Source organism: Ictalurus punctatus, chromosome 25 (assembly GCF_001660625.3).
Source record: "Ictalurus punctatus breed USDA103 chromosome 25, Coco_2.0, whole genome shotgun sequence".
NCBI classification, from domain to species: domain Eukaryota; kingdom Metazoa; phylum Chordata; class Actinopteri; order Siluriformes; family Ictaluridae; genus Ictalurus; species Ictalurus punctatus.
Window position 1 is genome coordinate 18,384,149 of NC_030440.2, and position 19,695 is coordinate 18,403,843.

The 19,695-nt window shown below is 48.4% G+C and overlaps 1 protein-coding gene across 1 annotated transcript in view; it reads left to right on the forward strand.

The window, feature by feature from the left end:
* btbd7 (BTB (POZ) domain containing 7) overlaps nt 1-19,196 on the forward strand; it is a 32,344-nt gene extending 13,148 nt beyond the window's left edge. Inside the window, exons 2-11 of the mRNA XM_017455905.3 lie at nt 2,076-2,328; nt 3,951-5,015; nt 9,408-9,616; nt 11,022-11,097; nt 11,194-11,354; nt 11,481-11,624; nt 11,731-11,920; nt 13,638-13,816; nt 14,285-14,677; nt 14,926-19,196. Coding sequence (XP_017311394.1) covers nt 2,247-2,328; nt 3,951-5,015; nt 9,408-9,616; nt 11,022-11,097; nt 11,194-11,354; nt 11,481-11,624; nt 11,731-11,920; nt 13,638-13,816; nt 14,285-14,677; nt 14,926-15,447 — 3,021 coding nt within the window. The 5' untranslated portion in view covers nt 2,076-2,246 and the 3' untranslated portion in view covers nt 15,448-19,196. The remainder of the gene's footprint in view (nt 1-2,075; nt 2,329-3,950; nt 5,016-9,407; nt 9,617-11,021; nt 11,098-11,193; nt 11,355-11,480; nt 11,625-11,730; nt 11,921-13,637; nt 13,817-14,284; nt 14,678-14,925) is intronic.
* The last annotated feature ends 499 nt before the right edge of the window (nt 19,197-19,695 follow it).

Below are 19,695 nucleotides of genomic sequence, written 5' to 3' on the forward strand. Positions count from 1 at the left end.
ATTTTTTCTTAATCCTAAATCCGTTCCCCTCGTGAGTATCCTCTCCCGCCGCGCTGACATGCAGCAGTTTGTTCGTCGTGCTTTCATTCAGCAGTCAGGATCAAAGTCGGCTTTATTCTCGCCGTGGCTTTGATGTCGAGAACATTCCAGACACCGCATGCGGGGGGAACGGTCACAACACGGACGTACACGTGTGCAGGACTCGCCGCTGTTGTGACTGGGTCTGAAACCGGAGCCTGAGAGTCTTTGTGCCGCCTCGGCAGGAGGCCCGGGACCACAAAAGAGGACGGGTAACCCGAGCGCGCCGGGCCTTCTGCGGCTTGAGAGAAACAATGCGGCTCTGTTTTTGGGGAGGGGGCGGGGGGGTTAGGCGCTGAGGCATCGCCGAAATTTCAACTCGCGCTGCATGTGAACTTGTTCATGCTTCCGTTTATTTATTTATTTGTTTATTTGTTTATTTGCAGTGCGAGATTCAGACCTGACGTCCTTTACGTATTTCAGTCCGTACAAAAACGCTTGATTTTGCTGCAACTTTTTTTAAAAACTTGCAAGTTTTTGAGCTTTAATTTCGTCGTTGTTTTTGCGGTAAACGACTCGGATTAGCATAATTGCGATAGCACGAAATGGTTCTGCGTGCTTTTTTCGCAGTGATTGTTGTTGGTAAACAAGACCTTTTAGCTGTATTCACGTTCAACGCACGTGCATCCAGGACCGCTTTGGCTGACGTGATGATGTCTCGCGACGCGTCTCGGCCCAGACCTGCTGAAAATCTGCAGTTATTCTGGAAAATTGCACGCTTCTCTGAGTGTTGCGAAACCGCGTAATCTTGCAGGGACGGATGTTCTAATGTCGGAGTAGGTCACTATGAGTTATCACTCAAAAATACACGAGTCTTCCTTTTCTCCGAGAGAGACGTACAATAACGCCGTCGACGTACGGATCTGGAATGATTGACAGTTGTGTTTTTGAACTCTCCGATATTATTGCTGCCTTCGCGTGCTCTTCGGACGTCCGTGCGTACGAGCCCGGGGGCTGCGATTGTGATGTGTGTGTGTGTGTGTGTGTGTGTGTGTGTGTGTGTGTGTGTGTTCAGATGGTTTTGGTTAGAAAAAACAGACACCGTGAGAACTTTTGTGTGTGTGTCGTCATGGTGGCGTTTCAGTGCACTCACCTTGTAATCGCGGTGTAACTGAACCCGCCTCTTCCTCCACATCTCGCATGTCTGGAGCCTGGCGGTTACCGTAAAACCCCGCGTATACCCCAGCGCACTCCAGTTTCTGCCTCAGACATGTGATTGAGCTCCACAGGACTCCTCATTACCCGTCTGGATGTGTGTTGAGAAACCTGTGGGTTCTTATTTTACTTTCCCTCCTCTGGATATCACAAGTGGGACAGGTTTAAAGGATGCAGCAGTAGCTCTTCACACGGGGCTTCTGTGGAACAGCCAGCGCTGAGAAATGTCTTTCTTGGCACCGAGGTGACGGCTTACGGTTCGTTGCCAGTTCAAGGAATAGAAAATCGGGTATTTCTGGGAAGGAGTAGAGTACATTATGCTGTTGATGATGATTTTCAGGTTAGAGCTCTCTCTCTGTCTCTCTCTCTCTAAATGGATCGTTGATGAAGTGAAGTTTCCTGTAATGAGACTGCTTTTTTTAAACTTTAAAGAGAGAAAAAGAGAGGCTGGTGGGGGATTTTTATGAGGGATAGTTTATTACGTAACTAGGAGCTAACTTGTCATTAAATGTAACTTTAAACCGATAAAAATTGGAATAGTGTGGTGTAAGAGGAATAAACACATGCTGTTTTATTAAAATAGTTCTGTTATCATAACTATTGATGTGTGTGATGAGACGTTTCTCTTCCTGCCGCTGTGAAATGATGGGACTAAAGGTGGAGCGTTTCTACTGGAATTTCATCTCTCTCTTTCTCAATTCAATTCAAACGAGCTTTATTGGCATGACAAAGTGTACAGTGTATTGCCAAAGCACTGATATGGGAAAAGAAAAATCTCTCTCTCGTTCTCATTCTCTCTCTCTCTCTCTCTCTCTCTCTCTCTCTCTCTCTCTCTCTCTCAGACACACACACACACACACAGAGGAATGGCTGGCGGAGCTCCGGTGTCTCCTCGTCTCCTCAGGCCTGAGCGAGTGAAGCTGTGAGCCGGGCGGTGCATTGTCACCGGAGCGGAATGATTTAGCAGGGTGGCACCAGCTGTGCACGTCAAAAAGAGGAGGAAGAGGAAGAAGATGGGGGTTAATGCCTCCAGCTATCCTCACTCGTGCTCCCCCCGATTCGGGGGACATTCACCCACCCAGCAGACCTACATAGGTAACCCCCCCACTTCTGTTTTTTACATGCTAAAGTCATTCTGCATGGCCTATTTTACAGTACCACTCAATCTGATGATTTGTATTGATTCATAAGGTAATGATTCAGTGTTTGACGACACCACTGAATCTGTTACAATTTGATTTGATTCATAAGGTAATAATTCAGTTTTCGACGATAGCCCTGAATCTGTTACGATTTGATTTGATTCATAAGGTAATGATTCAGTTTTCGATGATACCACTGAATCTGATTCAATTTGATTCATAAGGTAATGATTCAGTTTTTGATGATACCACTGAATCTGATTCGATTTGATTCATAAGGTAATGATTCAGTGTTTGACCATACCACTGAATCTGTTAGGATTCGATTTGATTCATAAGTTAATGATTCAGTGTTTGACGATACCACTGAACCTGTTACGATTCGATTTGATTCATAAGGTAATGATTCAGTGTTTGACGATACCACTGAACCTGTTACGATTCGATTTGATTCATAAGGTAATGATTCAGTGTTTGACGATACCACTGAATCTGTTACGATTCGATTTGATTCATAAGGTAATGATTCAGTGTTTGACGATACCACTGAATCTGTTACGATTCGATTTGATTCATAAGGTAATGATTCAGTGTTTGACGATACCACTGAATCTGTTAGGATTCGATTTCATTCATAAGGTAATGATTTAGTGTTTGACGATACCACTGAATCTGTTACGATTCGATTTGATTCATAAAGTAATGATTATAAATCAAGATTAAATCTGTAAATAAAGTTTTTTGATGGTGAATTGTAAGCAGGGAAAAATCAATATCCCACAAGCCGAGTTTGAGAAGACGGTGAACAGAAGCTCCCAGAACACCGTTTTAATGCGGTATTAATCACGCTTTAAAAGGTTTAATCCCATTAGTTTAATAAGTTCGGTGTGTGGCGATGATGAAGTAGCGGTTGTCCCAGAGGGCAGCGCTGCGTAAATGAGCTGCTCGGGAGTGCTGAGGTTCACCATATAGCCAGAACTGCAGCTGTACATCATGTCACTGCAGCCAGGACACACTTTATCATGTTCACACTCCGACAGGAAAGAAAGTCAGGTCCTCCTGTCCCTTGTTGCTGTGCAACACTGAAGTCACTCTGGTCTCCTGGGGTTCAGTCAGGCAGGAGTTCCTGCTCACTGAGCATCAGTATTGGACCCAGTACTGGCCCCAAACTCGGGATCTGGATCAGATATCGGACCGGGGTTTGACCCGTTTCATATCTGATCCACTCTCTGATGCTCTGATATCGTTATTATTTGTAAAACATGGATTAATTAACTAACTGCACGTTCTCGTGTAGCAGATGATATGTCGGAGATATCAACACACGGCTGAGCACAACAGTTGTTCATAGTGTCACAAGCTTTATTAATCACTAAACACCAACGCGTGACTCATTCACACTTCAGTGGGTGGCAACGACGCCTTTCCTCCATTTCAGAATGAAAGGAGTGTCTTTACTAAGTGTGTTGTTAATATTTACATAAATACAAATGAGCTTTTATAGCTTATACGGCCATATAGAGCACTGACTGCACAAGCATGAATACAAAACTCTGTGTGTGTGTGATCGTACAGGCACATCCTATGCACCCCAGGGTTATGGAGTCGAGTCGAAGCTTTACAGCTTGGAGCATTGCCCCGAGAAACCTCAGGACAAGAAGAAGAAGAGCTCGAGCCTGGCCACACTGAAGCGGCGCTTCATTAAGCGGCGCAAGGCGAGCCGCTCGGCCGATCACGCACGCCACATGAGGGATCTGCTCTCGGGCTGGGACGTACGCGACGTCGCCGCCCTGGTGGAGGAGTATGAGGGCACGGCCGCGCTCAAGGAGCTCAGCATGCAGGCGTGTCTGGCCCGCCCCGAGGCCCGCACCCTGCCCCGGGACCTGGCCTCTCTTTACCAGCACAAATACTGCACAGACGTGGAGCTGATCTTCCAGGACACGCGCTTCACCGCTCACCGATCCGTCCTGGCCGCACGCTGCCCCTTCTTCAGGACTCTGCTGTCCTCATCGCCGGGATACAGCACCCAGCTGCTCCTGGACGTGGGCACGGCGGGGATAGATGCCTCCATGTTCTCGGCGCTGCTGCGTTACCTGTACACGGGCGAGTTGGGCGCCGAAGACGCCCGCCTGCACAACGTGGACGTCTTAGTGCGGCTCAGCGAGGAGTTCGGGACGCCCAGCTCTCTGGAGACGGACATGCGCGAGCTGCGGCAGAGAATGTGCTACTACGACTCCGTGCTCTGCTTCTCGTCCGACTCCGAGCCGGACGAACCTTTCGGAGCGGACCCGAGCGGAGAGGAGGAGGAACTGAAGGCCCATAAGGCCATCCTGGCGGCACGCTCGCCGTTCTTCCGGAACCTGCTGCAGCGGCGTGTGCGCGCGGCCGAAGAGGAGACGGTGCCAGCGCGCATCGTCCTGAACGAGTCCATCATCCCGCGGAAGTATGCCGGCGTGGTGCTGCACTGCATGTACACGGACGCGGTGGAGCTGGAGCGCGTGGTGCGGAGCAGCCCCTCGGCCGGGAGTCTGGGTGAAGCTCAGGCTTTAGCTGCCGGGAAGGGAAGCATGAGCAGAGCCGAGGAAGCCATGGAGCTGTACCACATCGCCCTGTTCCTCGAGTTCAGCATGCTGGCACAGGGTGAGTGTGCACCATTACACTTACATCAGAGAACAACACAGTCATGTTATCCTTATTATCCACTCTTCATTATCGCTCTGGTACACGCTCCCAAACCTAGACCGCTTCACCTTCACTCCGTATCCTCACTACATAGTGCTTAATGTTCATCAGGCACTGTATTCCTCCATCTGCTCTAGAACACTGGAAGCACTCTCCTCCTGTTCTCCTCCTCTCCTCCTCCTCTCCTCCTGTTCTCCTCCTCTCCTCCTCCTCCACTCCTCCTGTTCTCCTCCTGTTCTCCTCCTCTCCTCCTGTTCTCCTCCTCTCCTCCTGTTCTCCTCCTCTCCTCCTGTTCTCCTCCTCCACTCCTCCTGTTCTCCTCCTCCACTCCTCCTGTTCTCCTCCTCTCCTCCTCCTCTCCTCCTGTTCTCCTCCTCTCCTCCTCCTCTCCTCCTGTTCTCCTCCTCTCCTCCTCCTCTCCTCCTCCTCCTCTCCTCCTGTTCTCCTCCTCTCCTCCTCCTCCACTCCTCCTGTTCTCCTCCTCTCCTACTCCTCTCCTCCTGTTCTCCTCCTGTTCTCCTCCTCTCCTCCTCCTCTCCTCCTCCTCCACTCCTCCTGTTCTCCTCCTCTCCTACTCCTCTCCTCCTGTTCTCCTCCTGTTCTCCTCCTCCACTCCTCCTGTTCTCCTCCTCTCCTCCTCCTCTCCTCCTGTTCTCCTCCTCTCCTCCTCCTCTCCTCCTGTTCTCCTCCTCTCCTCCTCCTCCACTCCTCCTGTTCTCCTCCTCTCCTGTTCTCCTCCTCCACTCCTCCTGTTCTCCTCCTCTCCTCCTCCTCTCCTCCTGTTCTCCTCCTCTCCTCCTCCTCCACTCCTCCTGTTCTCCTCCTCCACTCCTCCTGTTCTCCTCCTCTCCTCCTCTCCTCCACTCCTCCTGTTCTCCTCCTCTCCTCCTCTCCTCCACTCCTCCTGTTCTCCTCCTCTTCTCCTCCTCCTTTCTCCTCTTCTCTTCCTTTTCCTCTTCTCCTTCTCATCTTCCTCCTGTTCCTCTCCTACTCCTCTCCTCCTGTTCTCCTCCTCCACTCCTCCTGTTCTCCTCCTCCACTCCTCCTGTTCTCCTCCTCTCCTCCTGTTCTCCTCCTCTCCTCCTGTTCTCCTCCTGTTCTCCTCCTCTCCTCCTGTTCTCCTCCTCCACTCCTCCTGTTCTCCTCCTCTCCTCCTCCTCTCCTCCTGTTCTCCTCCTCTCCTCCTCCTCTCCTCCTGTTCTCCTCCTCTCCTCCTCTCCTCCTGTTCTCCTCCTCTCCTCCTCTCCTCCTGTTCTCCTCCACTCCTGCTGTTCTCCTCCTCCTTTCTCCTCTTCTCTTCCTTTTCCTCTTCTCCTTCTCATCTTCCTCCTGTTCCTCTCCTACTCCTCTCCTCCTGTTCTCCTCCTCTCCTCCTGTTCTCCTCCTCTCCTCCTCCTCTCCTCCTCTCCTCCTCCTCCTTCTCCTGCTCCTCCTCCTCCTTTCTCCTCTTCTCCTCCTTTTCCTCTTCTTCTCCTTCTCATCTTCCTCCTGTTCCTCTCCTTCTCCTCTTCTTCTCCTCCTCCTCCTCCTCTCCATTTCTTAATCTGTTTGTGGAGATGAGAGTAGGGTTTGCTCCTCCTCCTGCTGACAGACAAACCGTTATAACTGCTGGGATTAATGAGCGTCTGTAGTTGTGTTCTTGTCTGCAGGACTAAATTCACACGTGAGTGTTTTGACTGAAACACACCCAAACCCCCGAGTGTGAAACGTCATCGATCAGCCCCAAAAACCAACCTGCTCCTCGCTCCCCTGCTTCATTACATTTTTCCCCTTTTCCCAGTGTTATTGATTGTTCCATGATAAAGGAATTGATTCCGCGTCCCACATCAGTGATTTCACAAAATGGAGTCATTTCTTTCAGCAGTCGCTGGAGCTTTTTTTTCCTGCGTGTGCACACCTTCATTCTGCTTAAGCTACACATGATCGCATTAAACACTCGCAGAGATGAATCTTTTACCACTCGGATCCTCACAACACACAATTACCACCCGCTTTCGTTTTACACCGTGTTTAAAACTAAACCAAACACACAACAGCAGCTAGTCATGTTCCCAAGGAACTCCTACAGACGAATTACCACGGACCGACACTGGAGACTCCTTCCATAAACGTTACTTAAACACCCTGACGATTACACACGGCGGATTTCATTCCGTTTATGATTAGCAGAGCGTCTCAATACAAACGAGCTGTTGCTATAGAAACGATAACTACGTATTAATAGGAATTTTGGAGCAGAGCTGCACTACTGTCGGAGCTGCTGTTATATAAAACTAATCAACCAATCAGAATACAGAATTCAGCAGTGCTATGGGATAAAGGAAAACGCGCAAATGTTGCTTCATTCGTTCTCGATTGTGATTGGTCAGAAGGTGTTGATTAGTTTACTGGAGCAGCGGTCCGGTCTCGTTGACGTGTAAGGAGACGTTTATTTCATCTTCACTGAAGGAGTCTCCAGTACCGGAGGCAAATGTTGAGGACAGGGGAGTGTGCGCTCCGTCGCGGTCTCTCGGTGATGTGACGTGACGAGCTGTGTGGGTTTAAGAGGGGACGCGGCGATGTTTATCGCTGTTGTAACATACGTGAGAAGAAGAACTAACTCGTCTCATGCTTACTGCAACTGGAAACGGATAAAAAGTACCACATGTCCTTCTTTAACAAATATAACAGTGTGAATGGTTGGAAAGTCGCTGTGGTGTAAGAGGAATAAAACACTCGGTGTTGTGCTGTCAGGGGAAGATAATTGTCGTCGGCATGGTAACAGTAACTCCAGTTCATTGCTGATTATTTTACTAGAACTGCAGCACACACACACGGTGTTATGTACTTCTGTACTGTTTCTATGGAAACGATAACGGTGAACAACGAGCGCTTTAATATGAACATCAAGAGATTCGTGTAGTGTGTATTAGAAGAGTGTGTGTGCGCGCACTGTAGTCTGATTTTTATGTCCCTGTCTCTGCTTGTTGTTGTTCCTCTGAGCAGCAGGCAGCAGAGCGGTTATTTCTGGTCATGGCACACACACACACACACACACACACACACACACACACACACACACAGATTCAAACAGAGCGCCACCTGCTGCCTGTCAATAATATTCATGCTGTTATTTATCAGGACTGGGATTTTTTTCTCAGCAGTGACATGTTACTGGAGGTGTGTGTGTGTGTGTGTGTGTGTTTAAACAGGAAGGTCGAATAGATAAGAGAAGGAAATGAGTGTTGGGAGAGTCCACTAAGTGGCACTGACATGCTGATGGTATCTTCCTCTTGTTAGAAGTGGGTTAGTGGAGATTAAGATCTTCTGCGCTGGACATACAGACGACCTTGGCTTCAGTGATTAGTGTTTACTTCTGCTGCCCCGTCCTGTAGAACTGCCGTGTGTGTGTGTGTGTTGCTCAGGTGCCCCAGCGCTCTGTCAGTGAAGTGACATGTTCATTAGTCTCCAGCTGTCAGTGCTGCAGCTCGGTGTTCACACTCAGGAACTCTGGGAAAACCTTCAACTCCCTGCTCGCGCTCTGCTTTATTTCAGTAATAATAAGAAGAATAGTAATAGTCATTTTTAAAAAAATGTTTTTAATAATCACAAATGAAATGGTACCGAATGGGTTCTGTCGATTTGACATATTTAAATAAATAATGAATTAAACCTTAAACTTGTTTGCCTTTGTGGGCAGTAAAGAAGAGTATCCTCAAACTCGGTTGTGGACGGTTTGTTAGCTAAACTGTGTGTGGTGATGTGTATCGTAGAAAACATCGTGATATATGTTTGTCATGTCGCCCCGCCCTAATAAGAATAATTTAAAAAGCAGCTAAAAGATTTTCCAGTGTGAAGAACAACACGGAAACAAACAAACAAATAATTAAGTAACATCATGAAACATAGAGTAGTCAAGCAGGACATTAATAACAGTGACAGGAGTAAAGGAATTAACACACTGCTCCCCGTTCACACCTGAGACCTTGTAACACTAACAAGTCACATGACACCGGGGAGGGAAAACGGCTAATTGGGCCCAATTTGGACATTTTCACTTAGGGGTGTACTCACTTTTGTTGCCAGCGGTTTAGACATTAGTGGCTGTGTGTTGAGTTATTTTGAGGAGACGGCACATTTACACTGTTACACAAGCTGTACACTCACTACACTGTAGCAAAGTGTCATTTCTTCAGTGTGTCACATGAAAAGTTATAATCACATATTTACACAAATGTGAGGGGTGCACTCACTTCTGTGAGATACTGTATATAGTACAATTGCACCAGATGATATCAGTATGATTTTACATGTTGGTTCGTATTTAGATATTAAATCTGTGAGTAAAATTTGTTGTGTGTGTGTGTGCAGGCTGTGAGGACATCGTGGTGGAGAGCATCTCTCTGGACTCGGTGGTTCCGATCCTGAAGTGGAGCTCCCAGCCGTACGGGTCTAAGTGGGTCCATCGTCAGGCCCTGCACTTCCTGTGTGAGGAGTTCAGTCACGTGATGACGTCAGACGTCCTGTACGAACTGAACAAGGAGTACCTGCTGGGGGCCATCCAGTCTGATTACCTGCAGGTGAGGACCGCCCACACCGTCTGACCAATCAGCATCCGCCGTTCAGGAAAACTAACAACATACTAGTTACAGTAACTTTTACAGGATCCGTACACTTACAGTATAACCACTGAACAGGGTTTCTTACAGACGCTTTAATTTCACTTTCTTTCTTTATCTATCTATTTATTGATTGATTGATTTTAACAGATACATAAAGCTTTAATATAATTCCATTTCAGCATGGTCTCTCTCTCTCACTCTGTCTCTCTCTGTCTCTCTGTATCTCTCTCTCTTTCTCTCTCTCTCTCTCTCTTTCTCTCTCTCTCTCTCTCTCACTCTGTCTCTCTCTGTCTCTCGCTCTCTTTCTCTCTCTCTGTCTCTCTGTATCTCTCTCTCTTTCTCTCTTTCTCTCTCACTCTCTCTCTCTGTCTCTCGCTCTCTTTCTCTCTCTCTGTCTCTCTGTATCTCTCTCTCTTTCTCTCTCTCTGTCTCTCTCTGTCTCTCGCTCTCTTTCTCTCTCTCTGTCTCTCTGTATCTCTCTCTCTTTCTCTCTCTCTGTCTCTCTGTATCTCTGTCTTTCTCTCTGTCTCTCACACTCTGTCTCTCACACACTCTCCATCTCTCTCACACTCTCCATCTCTCTCACACTCTCCATCTCTCTCACACTCTCTCACACACTCTCTGTCTCTCTCACACTCTATCTCTCTCACACTCTCCATCTCTCTCACACTCTGTCTCTCTCACACACTCTGTATCTATCCCTCTCTCTCTCTCTCTCTCTCTCTCTCTCTCTCTCTCTCTCTCTGTCTTTCACTCTCTCTGTCTCTCTCCCTGTTGCTCTCTCACACTCCCTCTCTCTCCCTCCTCCTGGCCAGTGAAAGCACCGGTATTGATTTTTCCCGCTTGCTAAATTGAATTTTATAATATACTGCCATTATTATCAGGAGATCTGCGGGGGGGTTTGGGGCGGAGGGTGTGGGGGGTAGCTCCTTAATTCTCAGGCTGCTCCTGTTTTATTTCATCGCGTTTGCAAATCGATTCAAGAGCGTGATTCAGCGCAGTAAACTCCGGTGCTGCTTTGACCTTGACCTCGACCTTACTGAGGCAGCCATGTGTCCGAGTCGACACGTGGACCTGACCTCTGTGTGGAAGCCCCGCTTCCTTTCCCCCACTCCATCCCGCGTTACTAATCTCTCGTCTTGAGTAAATTTGGATTAAAAGAGACGAGTGGCAGCTTGTCTGTATCCTCCAGCAGAGAGATGGAGGGAAGCGTAAATAAGAGTGGACCGTGCTACAGATCTGGAGTTGCCATGGCAGCGCACACCTTGAGAGGGCTTCTTTTGATAGTGTGTAGGAGGTTCTTCACCACCTCGGTGCCGAAGTTCATTCTGATGTGAAGGTGTTTGTCTCCGCCTCCCTACAGGCCAGCGAGCAGGATGTCCTGAAGTATGTGGTGAAGTGGGGAGAACACCAGCTCATCAGAAGGATGGCCGATCGAGGTGACCGCAACGCACGCACACACACACACTCACACACACTGTACGTGCTGAGATCTAATCTCTGTATCATATCTGTAATGTGTGTGTGTGTGTCAGAGCCCAACCTGCTGAGCGGCACGGCCCACAGTGTGAATAAGCGCGGAGTGAAGAGGCGTGATCTGGACCTGGAGGAGCTGAAGGAGATCCTGTCCCCTCTGCTGCCCTGCGTGCGCACCGAACACATCCTGCCCACCAACAGCGAGGTCCTCTCCGACACGGTGAGTGGGACGGCGTGACTGATCACGTCTGCTGTGTGTTCATCTCTCACACACACACACACACACACACGTGTTTAAGACTTCCTTCTCTTCATGTCAACACTCGTGCGTGTGTGTTCCTAATAGCTGAAGCGAGGTCTGATCAGCACGCCTCCGGCAGACATGATCCCCACAGTGGAGGGAGGAAAAGCCAACGCCTGGCTGAGGCAGAAGAGCGCTGGCATCTACGTACGACCCCGCCTCTTCACTCCGTACGTGGACGAGGCCAAGGTACACCAAACACCTCAAATCACACGTCAGAGAGAGAGAGAGAGAGAGGGAATCTTACATAGGAGTTAAAACTGCGTGTGTGTGTGTGTGTGTGTGTGTGTGTTAGGCCGTCCTGGACGAGATGATGGTGGAGCAGACGGACTTGGTGAGGCTGCGCATGGTGCGCATGTCCAACGTTCCCGACACTCTTTACATGGTCAATAACGCCGTACCCCAGTGCTGTCACATGATCAACCACCAGCAAATGGCTGGCAGCCAGACGGCCCCGCCCTCAGTGGTGGCCAATGAGATACCAGGTGAGTGGAGCTCGTGTGTACCGCTTTCCATTTAGAACCATCCAGAATCAAGACGAAAGCGAGTACAAAGCCTTCAACATCATGTTTTCTTTCATTTCTTTATTATTCTCCTCTTCTGACAATCAGATTATTCTCTCTCTTTCTCTCTCTCTGTCTTTCAGTCTCTCGGTCTCTCTCGGTCTCTCTCTTTCTCTTGGTCTCTCTCGGTCTCTCTTTCTCGGTCTCTTTCTCTTGGTTTCTCTCGGTTTTCTCTCTCTCTCGGTCTCTCTTTCTCACAGTCTCTCTTTCTCTCTGTCTCGCTCTCTCTTTCTTTCAGTCTTTCTCTCTCCCTTTCTCGATGTCATTCTGTATGTTTAGGAATTCCCTTGTAAGGAAATCCAGCACGGTCCATCATTACAGTTTAACCATTAAAAGAATAAAGATAACGTGTATTTTTTTGTTAACACTTAAAGAAAATATAACTTTAATTATAAAAAATAAAAATATAATCTGCGGAGAGTCACGTGTTAAACATTATCCTGCCCCGGCTTTAGGCGTGAAAGAAGCCTGACTGCACGGTGACTGGCAGGAGTTACTGAGACTGAAATCCCACTCCTGTCCACCCAGTTTACTAGCAGTTAGCGATCTGCTTAGTTAATGTTAGCCATATTAAGCTAGAAGGAATGGCAGGAAGACATAGGGGCGTTTCCACATTTGCATAATTATGCATATTCATAAATCCTAGCATCCTGGGATAAATGTGTAGAGATGTTCCTAGGGCATTTCTGTCTTTATTATTTTTGTATTCATGTGTCTGAATTGAATAATTTTATTGGTATTAAGTACATAAATAAATAAAAAATTAACATTTCTCAGTGACCCTAATGTGTATATTATTATTATGATTATTATTATTATTATTATTATTATTATTATTATTATTATTATTATTATTTAGATGTATATAGAAGATGGAGAGGATTTCCTTGTGCATTTGTTTATTATTCCTGGTTGTGGATTTAGTGTGAATAGTTTTTTCCACCCAGTAGAGTGTGTGTGTGTGTGTGTGTGTATAGCAGTGTTGTGGGTTGTGTGTGTGGGAGGAAGAACAGCCCTGGTTCCTTGGTGAGCTTGCTCGTGATGGTGGGTAGTAAATTCATCATCAATCTGACCTCGCCAAGTTCTCACATCTCAGGAGGTTGAGCCGAGCTTCAGGGTCAGAACACTTTCTTTATAAACTCCTTCCCTGGACTAGATGATCTGTTTTAAACCTGTTCCAGGCGTCGGTGGGTTCCCTCGAGACCGACCCCGTCCAGCCGTCTCTTCTGTCTGCTTCTGCCCAGTGGTTTCATGTCCTTTTATTACTTCCATTTCCTCCTCATTTCTACTCTGTGGTGTGGTGTAAGTGATCGTGCTCGTACCCGAGCAGAACGTCAGCTGTTTAAATCTGACGGGTGATCAGACAGAACGCACTGTTCTGATAGTCAGTAATACACTTGGGAATTGAATCTGCATTCGATATTTATTTATTTATTTATTTATTTATTTATTTATTTATTTACTCCCCAGATTTCTTAGGGTTCGTAAAAATGAAACTCACAAGCCCCCGCCCCTACACATCATTACAGATACATGATACTTGAAACGCCATAGCAGTGGTTGCATGCTCATTTTGCTGGGCCTCTGTGTGTGTGTGTGTGTGTGTGTGTGTGTGTGTGTGTGTGTGTGTGTGTGTCAGTTCCCAGGCTAGCAGTGGTGAAGGAGATGATTCGGCGGCTGCACGAGCTGCGGCACACGGAGCAGGTACAGCGGGCGTACGCCCTGAACTGCGGTGAGGGAGCGACGGTCAGTTACGAGCTGCAGATCCGAGTGCTCAGGGAGTTCAGCCTGCCTGATGGAGCTGCAGAACTGCTTCAGGTAACACACCTCAGTCCCTCACACCCACACCTGTGGTGTGCGTGTTTTACTTTCACTTTTGAATTAGTGGCAAATTTGGGGGCAGTTGCTTGAATGGTTCATTATTATTCTTAATGAAAAACACAGCAATAACAAAACGGTACAATGACAAACTCGCTTATATTATACCAAATCTTCCACCATCGTCAGTCGGCTCGCCTCGCTCGTCCTGGCGGGCGGCTCGCCTCGCTCTCATCACGTGATAAATGAAACCCGACACCGTGTAACACGGCACCACAGCAAGCCTAGCTCAGACCTGTTGCACAGTGGGAGACACCAAACCCTCGAAATCACTGCACATGTCTTTATAGTGTTTCCTGCTCTGACTCGCCCCCTAGTGGACAGAACCTTTAATGCCTGTTAGTGATGCAGCTTTGTTCTGCATTCTCTCTCTCTCTCTCTCTCTCTCTCTCTCTCACTCACTCTCAGAACCCGCACAAGTTCTTCCCTGACGAGCGTTTCGGAGATGAGAGCCCGGTGCTGGCCCTGCGTCCGTCCGCTCGCTGTCGGGTTAACAGCACTCCGGCTGTGGAGAGCATGTTCACAGACCTGCAGACCGTAATGGGCCTCCATCCACCCCTGCCTCCTCCACCGCCGCCGTACCACCCCCCCACCACACAGCAGATCCGGAGTGGCTGGAGGCCCCGCGTGCCCACCCAGCAGCCCTCACGCTCCTTATCCTACCCCTGTAATCACACGCTGCTACACACCCAGGCCTCCTCCAAAATGGCCAGCCCCATTTATTCAGTCACGGGGGTCAAGGCCGTACCTCCGGACTGTACCAACCAGCAGGGGAGGGTCCTCAACCCCAGCAAGAAAGGGGTGAGTACAGAGTTTGTTAGGAGCTACCTGTAAACTAGGGGAGTGCTGTGCTTCAGATCATTTATAAAGCTGCTGAGCAGAGCTTGTTGTCATAGTAACTAATCTGACTCCGCCCCCTTTTGCACTTAATGGAATGAGATTGTTGATTATTTTACTATAGCAGCACACACACGCACACACACATACATAAAGAATATAATAATATATGTAATTTAAAAAAGTAACTCTTCCTTCTTGTGTTGATTCAGAACATGGAGCCGGTCATCAACGAGTTCATGCCGGACATCGCCATGGGCGTGTCGGCCATGAGTCTGAAGGACCGCCGCCTTCCTGAGGTCACCATGGAGGTGGAAGGTCGCGACCCCCGCCCTTTGGTCTCCACGGTTCCGCCCGTCTCTCAGTGTTTCTCCAGCCGCCACCCGCACTCGTCATCACGCAAGCGGCACGCGGCCGAGCCCAAACCCGACGCGCCGCAGCACACACACTTCCCCGACCTGTACGAACTCTACACGCACGGCCGCACCGACTCCGCGCACAGGCTCCACCTCGCCCTGGGAGCTCAGGCCAACCAGAGAGCGCCTCCTAAAGGAGAGACGGACCTGACCTGCGGCCTGAGCCCCGACACGGAACCGTACGACGAGTGGAACCCGAGCCGAAGACTCGCCGGCGCCGGCGCGTCGGGCACGGGAGAAGAGGGAGGAGGGATCGGGGCTCGAGAGCGCAGGTCGCCTAACAAACACGAATACCTGTACAGGAAGTCGGCACTATGACCCTGGAGAGAGACTCGAGAAGGCTTTAAGGCACAAAATTTCAGATTTAATGCTGGGGTTTGATTACAGGGCGGGGAAATATGATGAATATATATATCTTGTCCACGTTTTATTTTCAATATTTAAACGCCCTCGATAAGGGCGCTGAAGCTAAAACTCACTTGGGTTACTGACAATCAGCGTAGAATCGAGTCCCCGAGCCCGAGAGCCGTCACCGTGCGCTCCCGTTACGCTCATTTTCCTCCGCCTGAGAGTCCAACACACTCTGAGCTGAGAGGAGGAGACAGAGAGAAATATATATTCACACAGACGTATTATGCATTTATCTTTGCTTAGGAATAAACCGTGAAATAAAAACGTCCAGGCAATAAGTCACCTCATCCAAACATCACATAAACACGAGGTTCATTAACCACACGCCGGGTTTAAATACCAGCACTGCGTTCAGGACTAAAGTGGGAACTAGCTTTCACTTCCCATCGTAACCCTGAAATGTAGAATTGCTCGTCTTTTCATCTAGGAGTCCGTGTTTACGGATGGCTAGTTCGACAGACGCGCTAACCTTCACACGCTTTAACATCGCTGCTACGAGTTACCGCTCGAAAATATGCAAAAAACGCTCCGGACGAATCGACTGACGCGTGAATCCGGAACAGCGTCGGTGTTTTGCGCTCGCTGATATTGATAACGTTCTGGAAGCTCCGCCCCCTTCCCCTCGTCTCACATCGGTAGCCTAATCCGCTCGCGCGCTTGTTTTATTTCGTTAACTAAGAGCTCTGCGTGCGTTCCGCCTCACTAACGTTGTGGTTTTTCCTTCGTGATATTTCTTTTTGCATCCTGTTGTTAGGATTATGCAAATTAGCACTGGGCATCGTGACAGAAATGTATCACGATACATCCCCAGGTGTTTCTGCGACGCGTTTAAAAATAAACCTTTTAAAAATGAGTTCGAGGATACTGCTATTTAATACGTACGAAAATACACGAGGTTATTCGTCACGATATCCCGGAGAAATGTACCGCGGCGTATCGTATCGTATGGTATCGCCCGGCTCGAACTCTAAACACATCGAATACGTTAAAATGAAGACAAATCACTATAGAAACACAGCGTTAGGGCTCTTCTTTCTTTCACCCCTCAGTTTGAGTTTTGCGTTTTTTGTTATCTCGTGAATTACGGCGGCTTAAAATAAAGCACTCGAGAGCGCGAATAACATGGAACGTTTCCGATCTTAAACACTCGAGCACGTGTGGCGTTTAAAAACAGTGGAAAGTCCCGGTTGTCACGAGCGCAGCATCACGGTGATCGAGCTGCACGCACCTGGCCGCGTTCCTCCAAGCTCCGGCGTTCTCACTTCACAACAGTCCACTCTTTCATCTTCTGCCTCTTCCTTTTATATACGTATACACACCTTACACTCATCCTCCAGTACATCTGCGCTTCATCATCAGTCCTGGATGAGAACCCGTATCTGTTCATCGTTTTGTTTTGTTTTGAATTCGCCTATTTTGACGACCTCACACTCGAACCCACCTTCATCCTGCGTTGGAGATCTCACATGCTGCGTCGAGTAACCTCCACGCACACCACTATAGCAGCCTGAACTACAGTCGCCTCAGATTCCTCTCTTCCTGTCCTTTCTGAGAATGACAAAAGGATAATCTCTCTGATGCAGTCGCTGATGCGTGATATATGCAGCTTTACACTGTTTATGCCATGTTTCATGGTACTGTAACGTTACGCTCACCTGTGCAAGCTGGAATCAGGGATCTGTCTCGTCTCCTCGTCTCGCTCGTAATGAAGGCTCTCCTCCTCTCCTCTCCTCTCCTCCTCTCCTCTCCTCCTCTCCCCTCCTCTCCTCTCCTCCTCTCCTCTCCTCCTCTCCCCTCCTCTCCTCTCCGCTCCTCCTCCCCCTCGTCTCGTCTCGTCTAGCCCAGTCCGCTGCTGAGTGCAGTGCTTTCTGCCTTTCCGTTAAAAAGAAAGAAGTCGGTGTTTTATTAGTCGGGCCTGCGTCGTTTTGTTCTTATTATTTATTTTTCTAAGCACAGACTCGTAATGCTGCAAGGCCTGGACGCTAGGACGCTAGGACGCTACACCTCTACCTCTGTTTTACCTGTCCTCGCTTCTGTGTTGTGGAACTCGGATCGTTTCAGAACTCGTCAATCAGCCTTATTTTTTTAAACCTATAATCTCCGGAATCGTCTTTGCACCTGCATCAGGTGAGTAATGAGGGTTGAGTGATGCTGCCCGGATCTTACCATTCACACCGTTAATCTAAACCGGAGTTGACGCGAACGAGCGACACGTGGGGTTTTCTACGTACGTGCCTGACACCGAGCCGCCGCCGCCGCCGCTTCAGAGACGCAGGACGAGACGTTTGAAAGAAATTTTCTCATTTCTATGCAAATTAGCTGTGAGGCCGGAGAGAAGAGGCGCACCCGAACGATTCGCCGGAACCGTACGCACGGCGCGCGCGGTCCGACGCGTCGTCGGTTCCCTTATTAGTTCTGCAAAAACGCTAGAAGGACTTGGCGCCGTACACCACCGCGTATTACAGAGAACAATAAGGTTTGGAAGAAAGGGAGCAGCAGGTTATGGAGGGTGACTCGGGTCAAAGGTTACGTCGGTAGTAGCTAGCTAGCTGACTAGCGTGAATACGAGGATGTGATGTAACGTAAATCAAACAGGTACAGAGAAGAAGACTCGCCGTATACCAAAAGCGATTCACTTTCTGCAGGTGAGTCGATTCCGAGTCGATTCACTTCCTCGTTAGAGTTCACTGGGACGATTCAGAGAGAGATTTACTCGTTTATTCGATCATTTCAGAAACATTTCGCTGTCTGAATCTGAGCACTGAACACGGGTGTACTCTCACTCACGCGACAAAACGTGCTGCGAGGAATTGTTAAGGGCGTGCCTTCGCAACGATACGGATAGAAATCTTGTGTGTGCGTGTCTTTCTAATTTACTTTTCATTCTTTACTCCTCTCTCTGTTCCCTCGTTCTTTTTATCCTTACTTTTTCTCTATCCTTTCTTTCTTCGTCTCTCTCGTTTCTCTTTTTATCCCTTCATCTCGTTTTCAGTCGTTCCTCCACCCTGTATTTCCACTCTTCTTCCTTTTCAACCATCCACTCTTCTTCTTCTTCTCGTTTTCCCATCCTCTTTTACTTTCCGATCTTTCGTCTTCTCCTCTCAGTACACACGCGTTTTATCTTTTTTATTTTCTATTTCCTTTCTCTTTCCTCGTCGTGCTTTCCATCCTTCAGTCTACTTTTCTTTCGGTTCGTTTCATCACTTTTCCTTCCTCTCGTCTCCTTGATCCCCTCCGTCCGTCTTTTTACCTCTCACACGTGATCATTTCCCTTCTTCTCCTCCTCCCCACTCGATTTCAACCTGTTTTTCCGTCCTGTCTGTTTTCCTCTCCTCTCTTTTTCAGTTTCATTTATTCCTTTGTCTCTCCGTACTCTACATCCTTTTATCTCTCATTCCTGTCCGTTCTTTCTTCCTTTTCCTTTTCTCTCTATCCATCTTTCCCCATCTGTTCCATGCTGATGTGTGTGTGTGTGTGTGTGTGTGTGTGAGATACGAGCTGATGATATTATCCCATGCACGCAGACTCCGCTCAGTCCTGTTACAGCTCTGTGCGTGTGCGTGCGCGTGAGAGAGAGAGACTACATCACAGTCAGAACAGACCTGCAGTGGTCTGGTGATTGAGGTTGAAACCCAGGCTGGTCGTTAGCTGATAAATGAATCCTGCACTACATTTCAGAGTAACTCCTCCGCGTCTCAGAGTGTGTACCGTGTTCTCCGAGTTCTGTTGCCCGACCCGGTTCTGGACGGGTCTGTCTGCACGGCTGGGCTAAGCGTCGCTGATCTCCACGTGCTTTAGCCTGCTTTAGCTTTTCTCTCTGATGATATCCGAGTGCCTTCATGCCCGAGGCCGGGCGTGTCCCCTTCCTCCTCCTCCTCCTCCTCCTCTTCCTCCTCCTCACCCTCTCTGTCTTATGCAAGCCATTTCTACAAGCTCTCTGTAGGCCCGTAGCCCAGGCTCTCGTCTACACAGAGGCTCATTTTGTTTTCTTTTCTTTCTTGTTTAGCTTTTTGTTTTGTTTTCATTTATTCAAAGAATATTTTTCAAGATTTTTGGTACCTTTGAAGAGAAGCCTTGTAGTTCTGACGTGTGAAAAAGTGTAAAGATTTATATATAAATATCTATAGAAGACGTGATTCGGTGTATATACACACA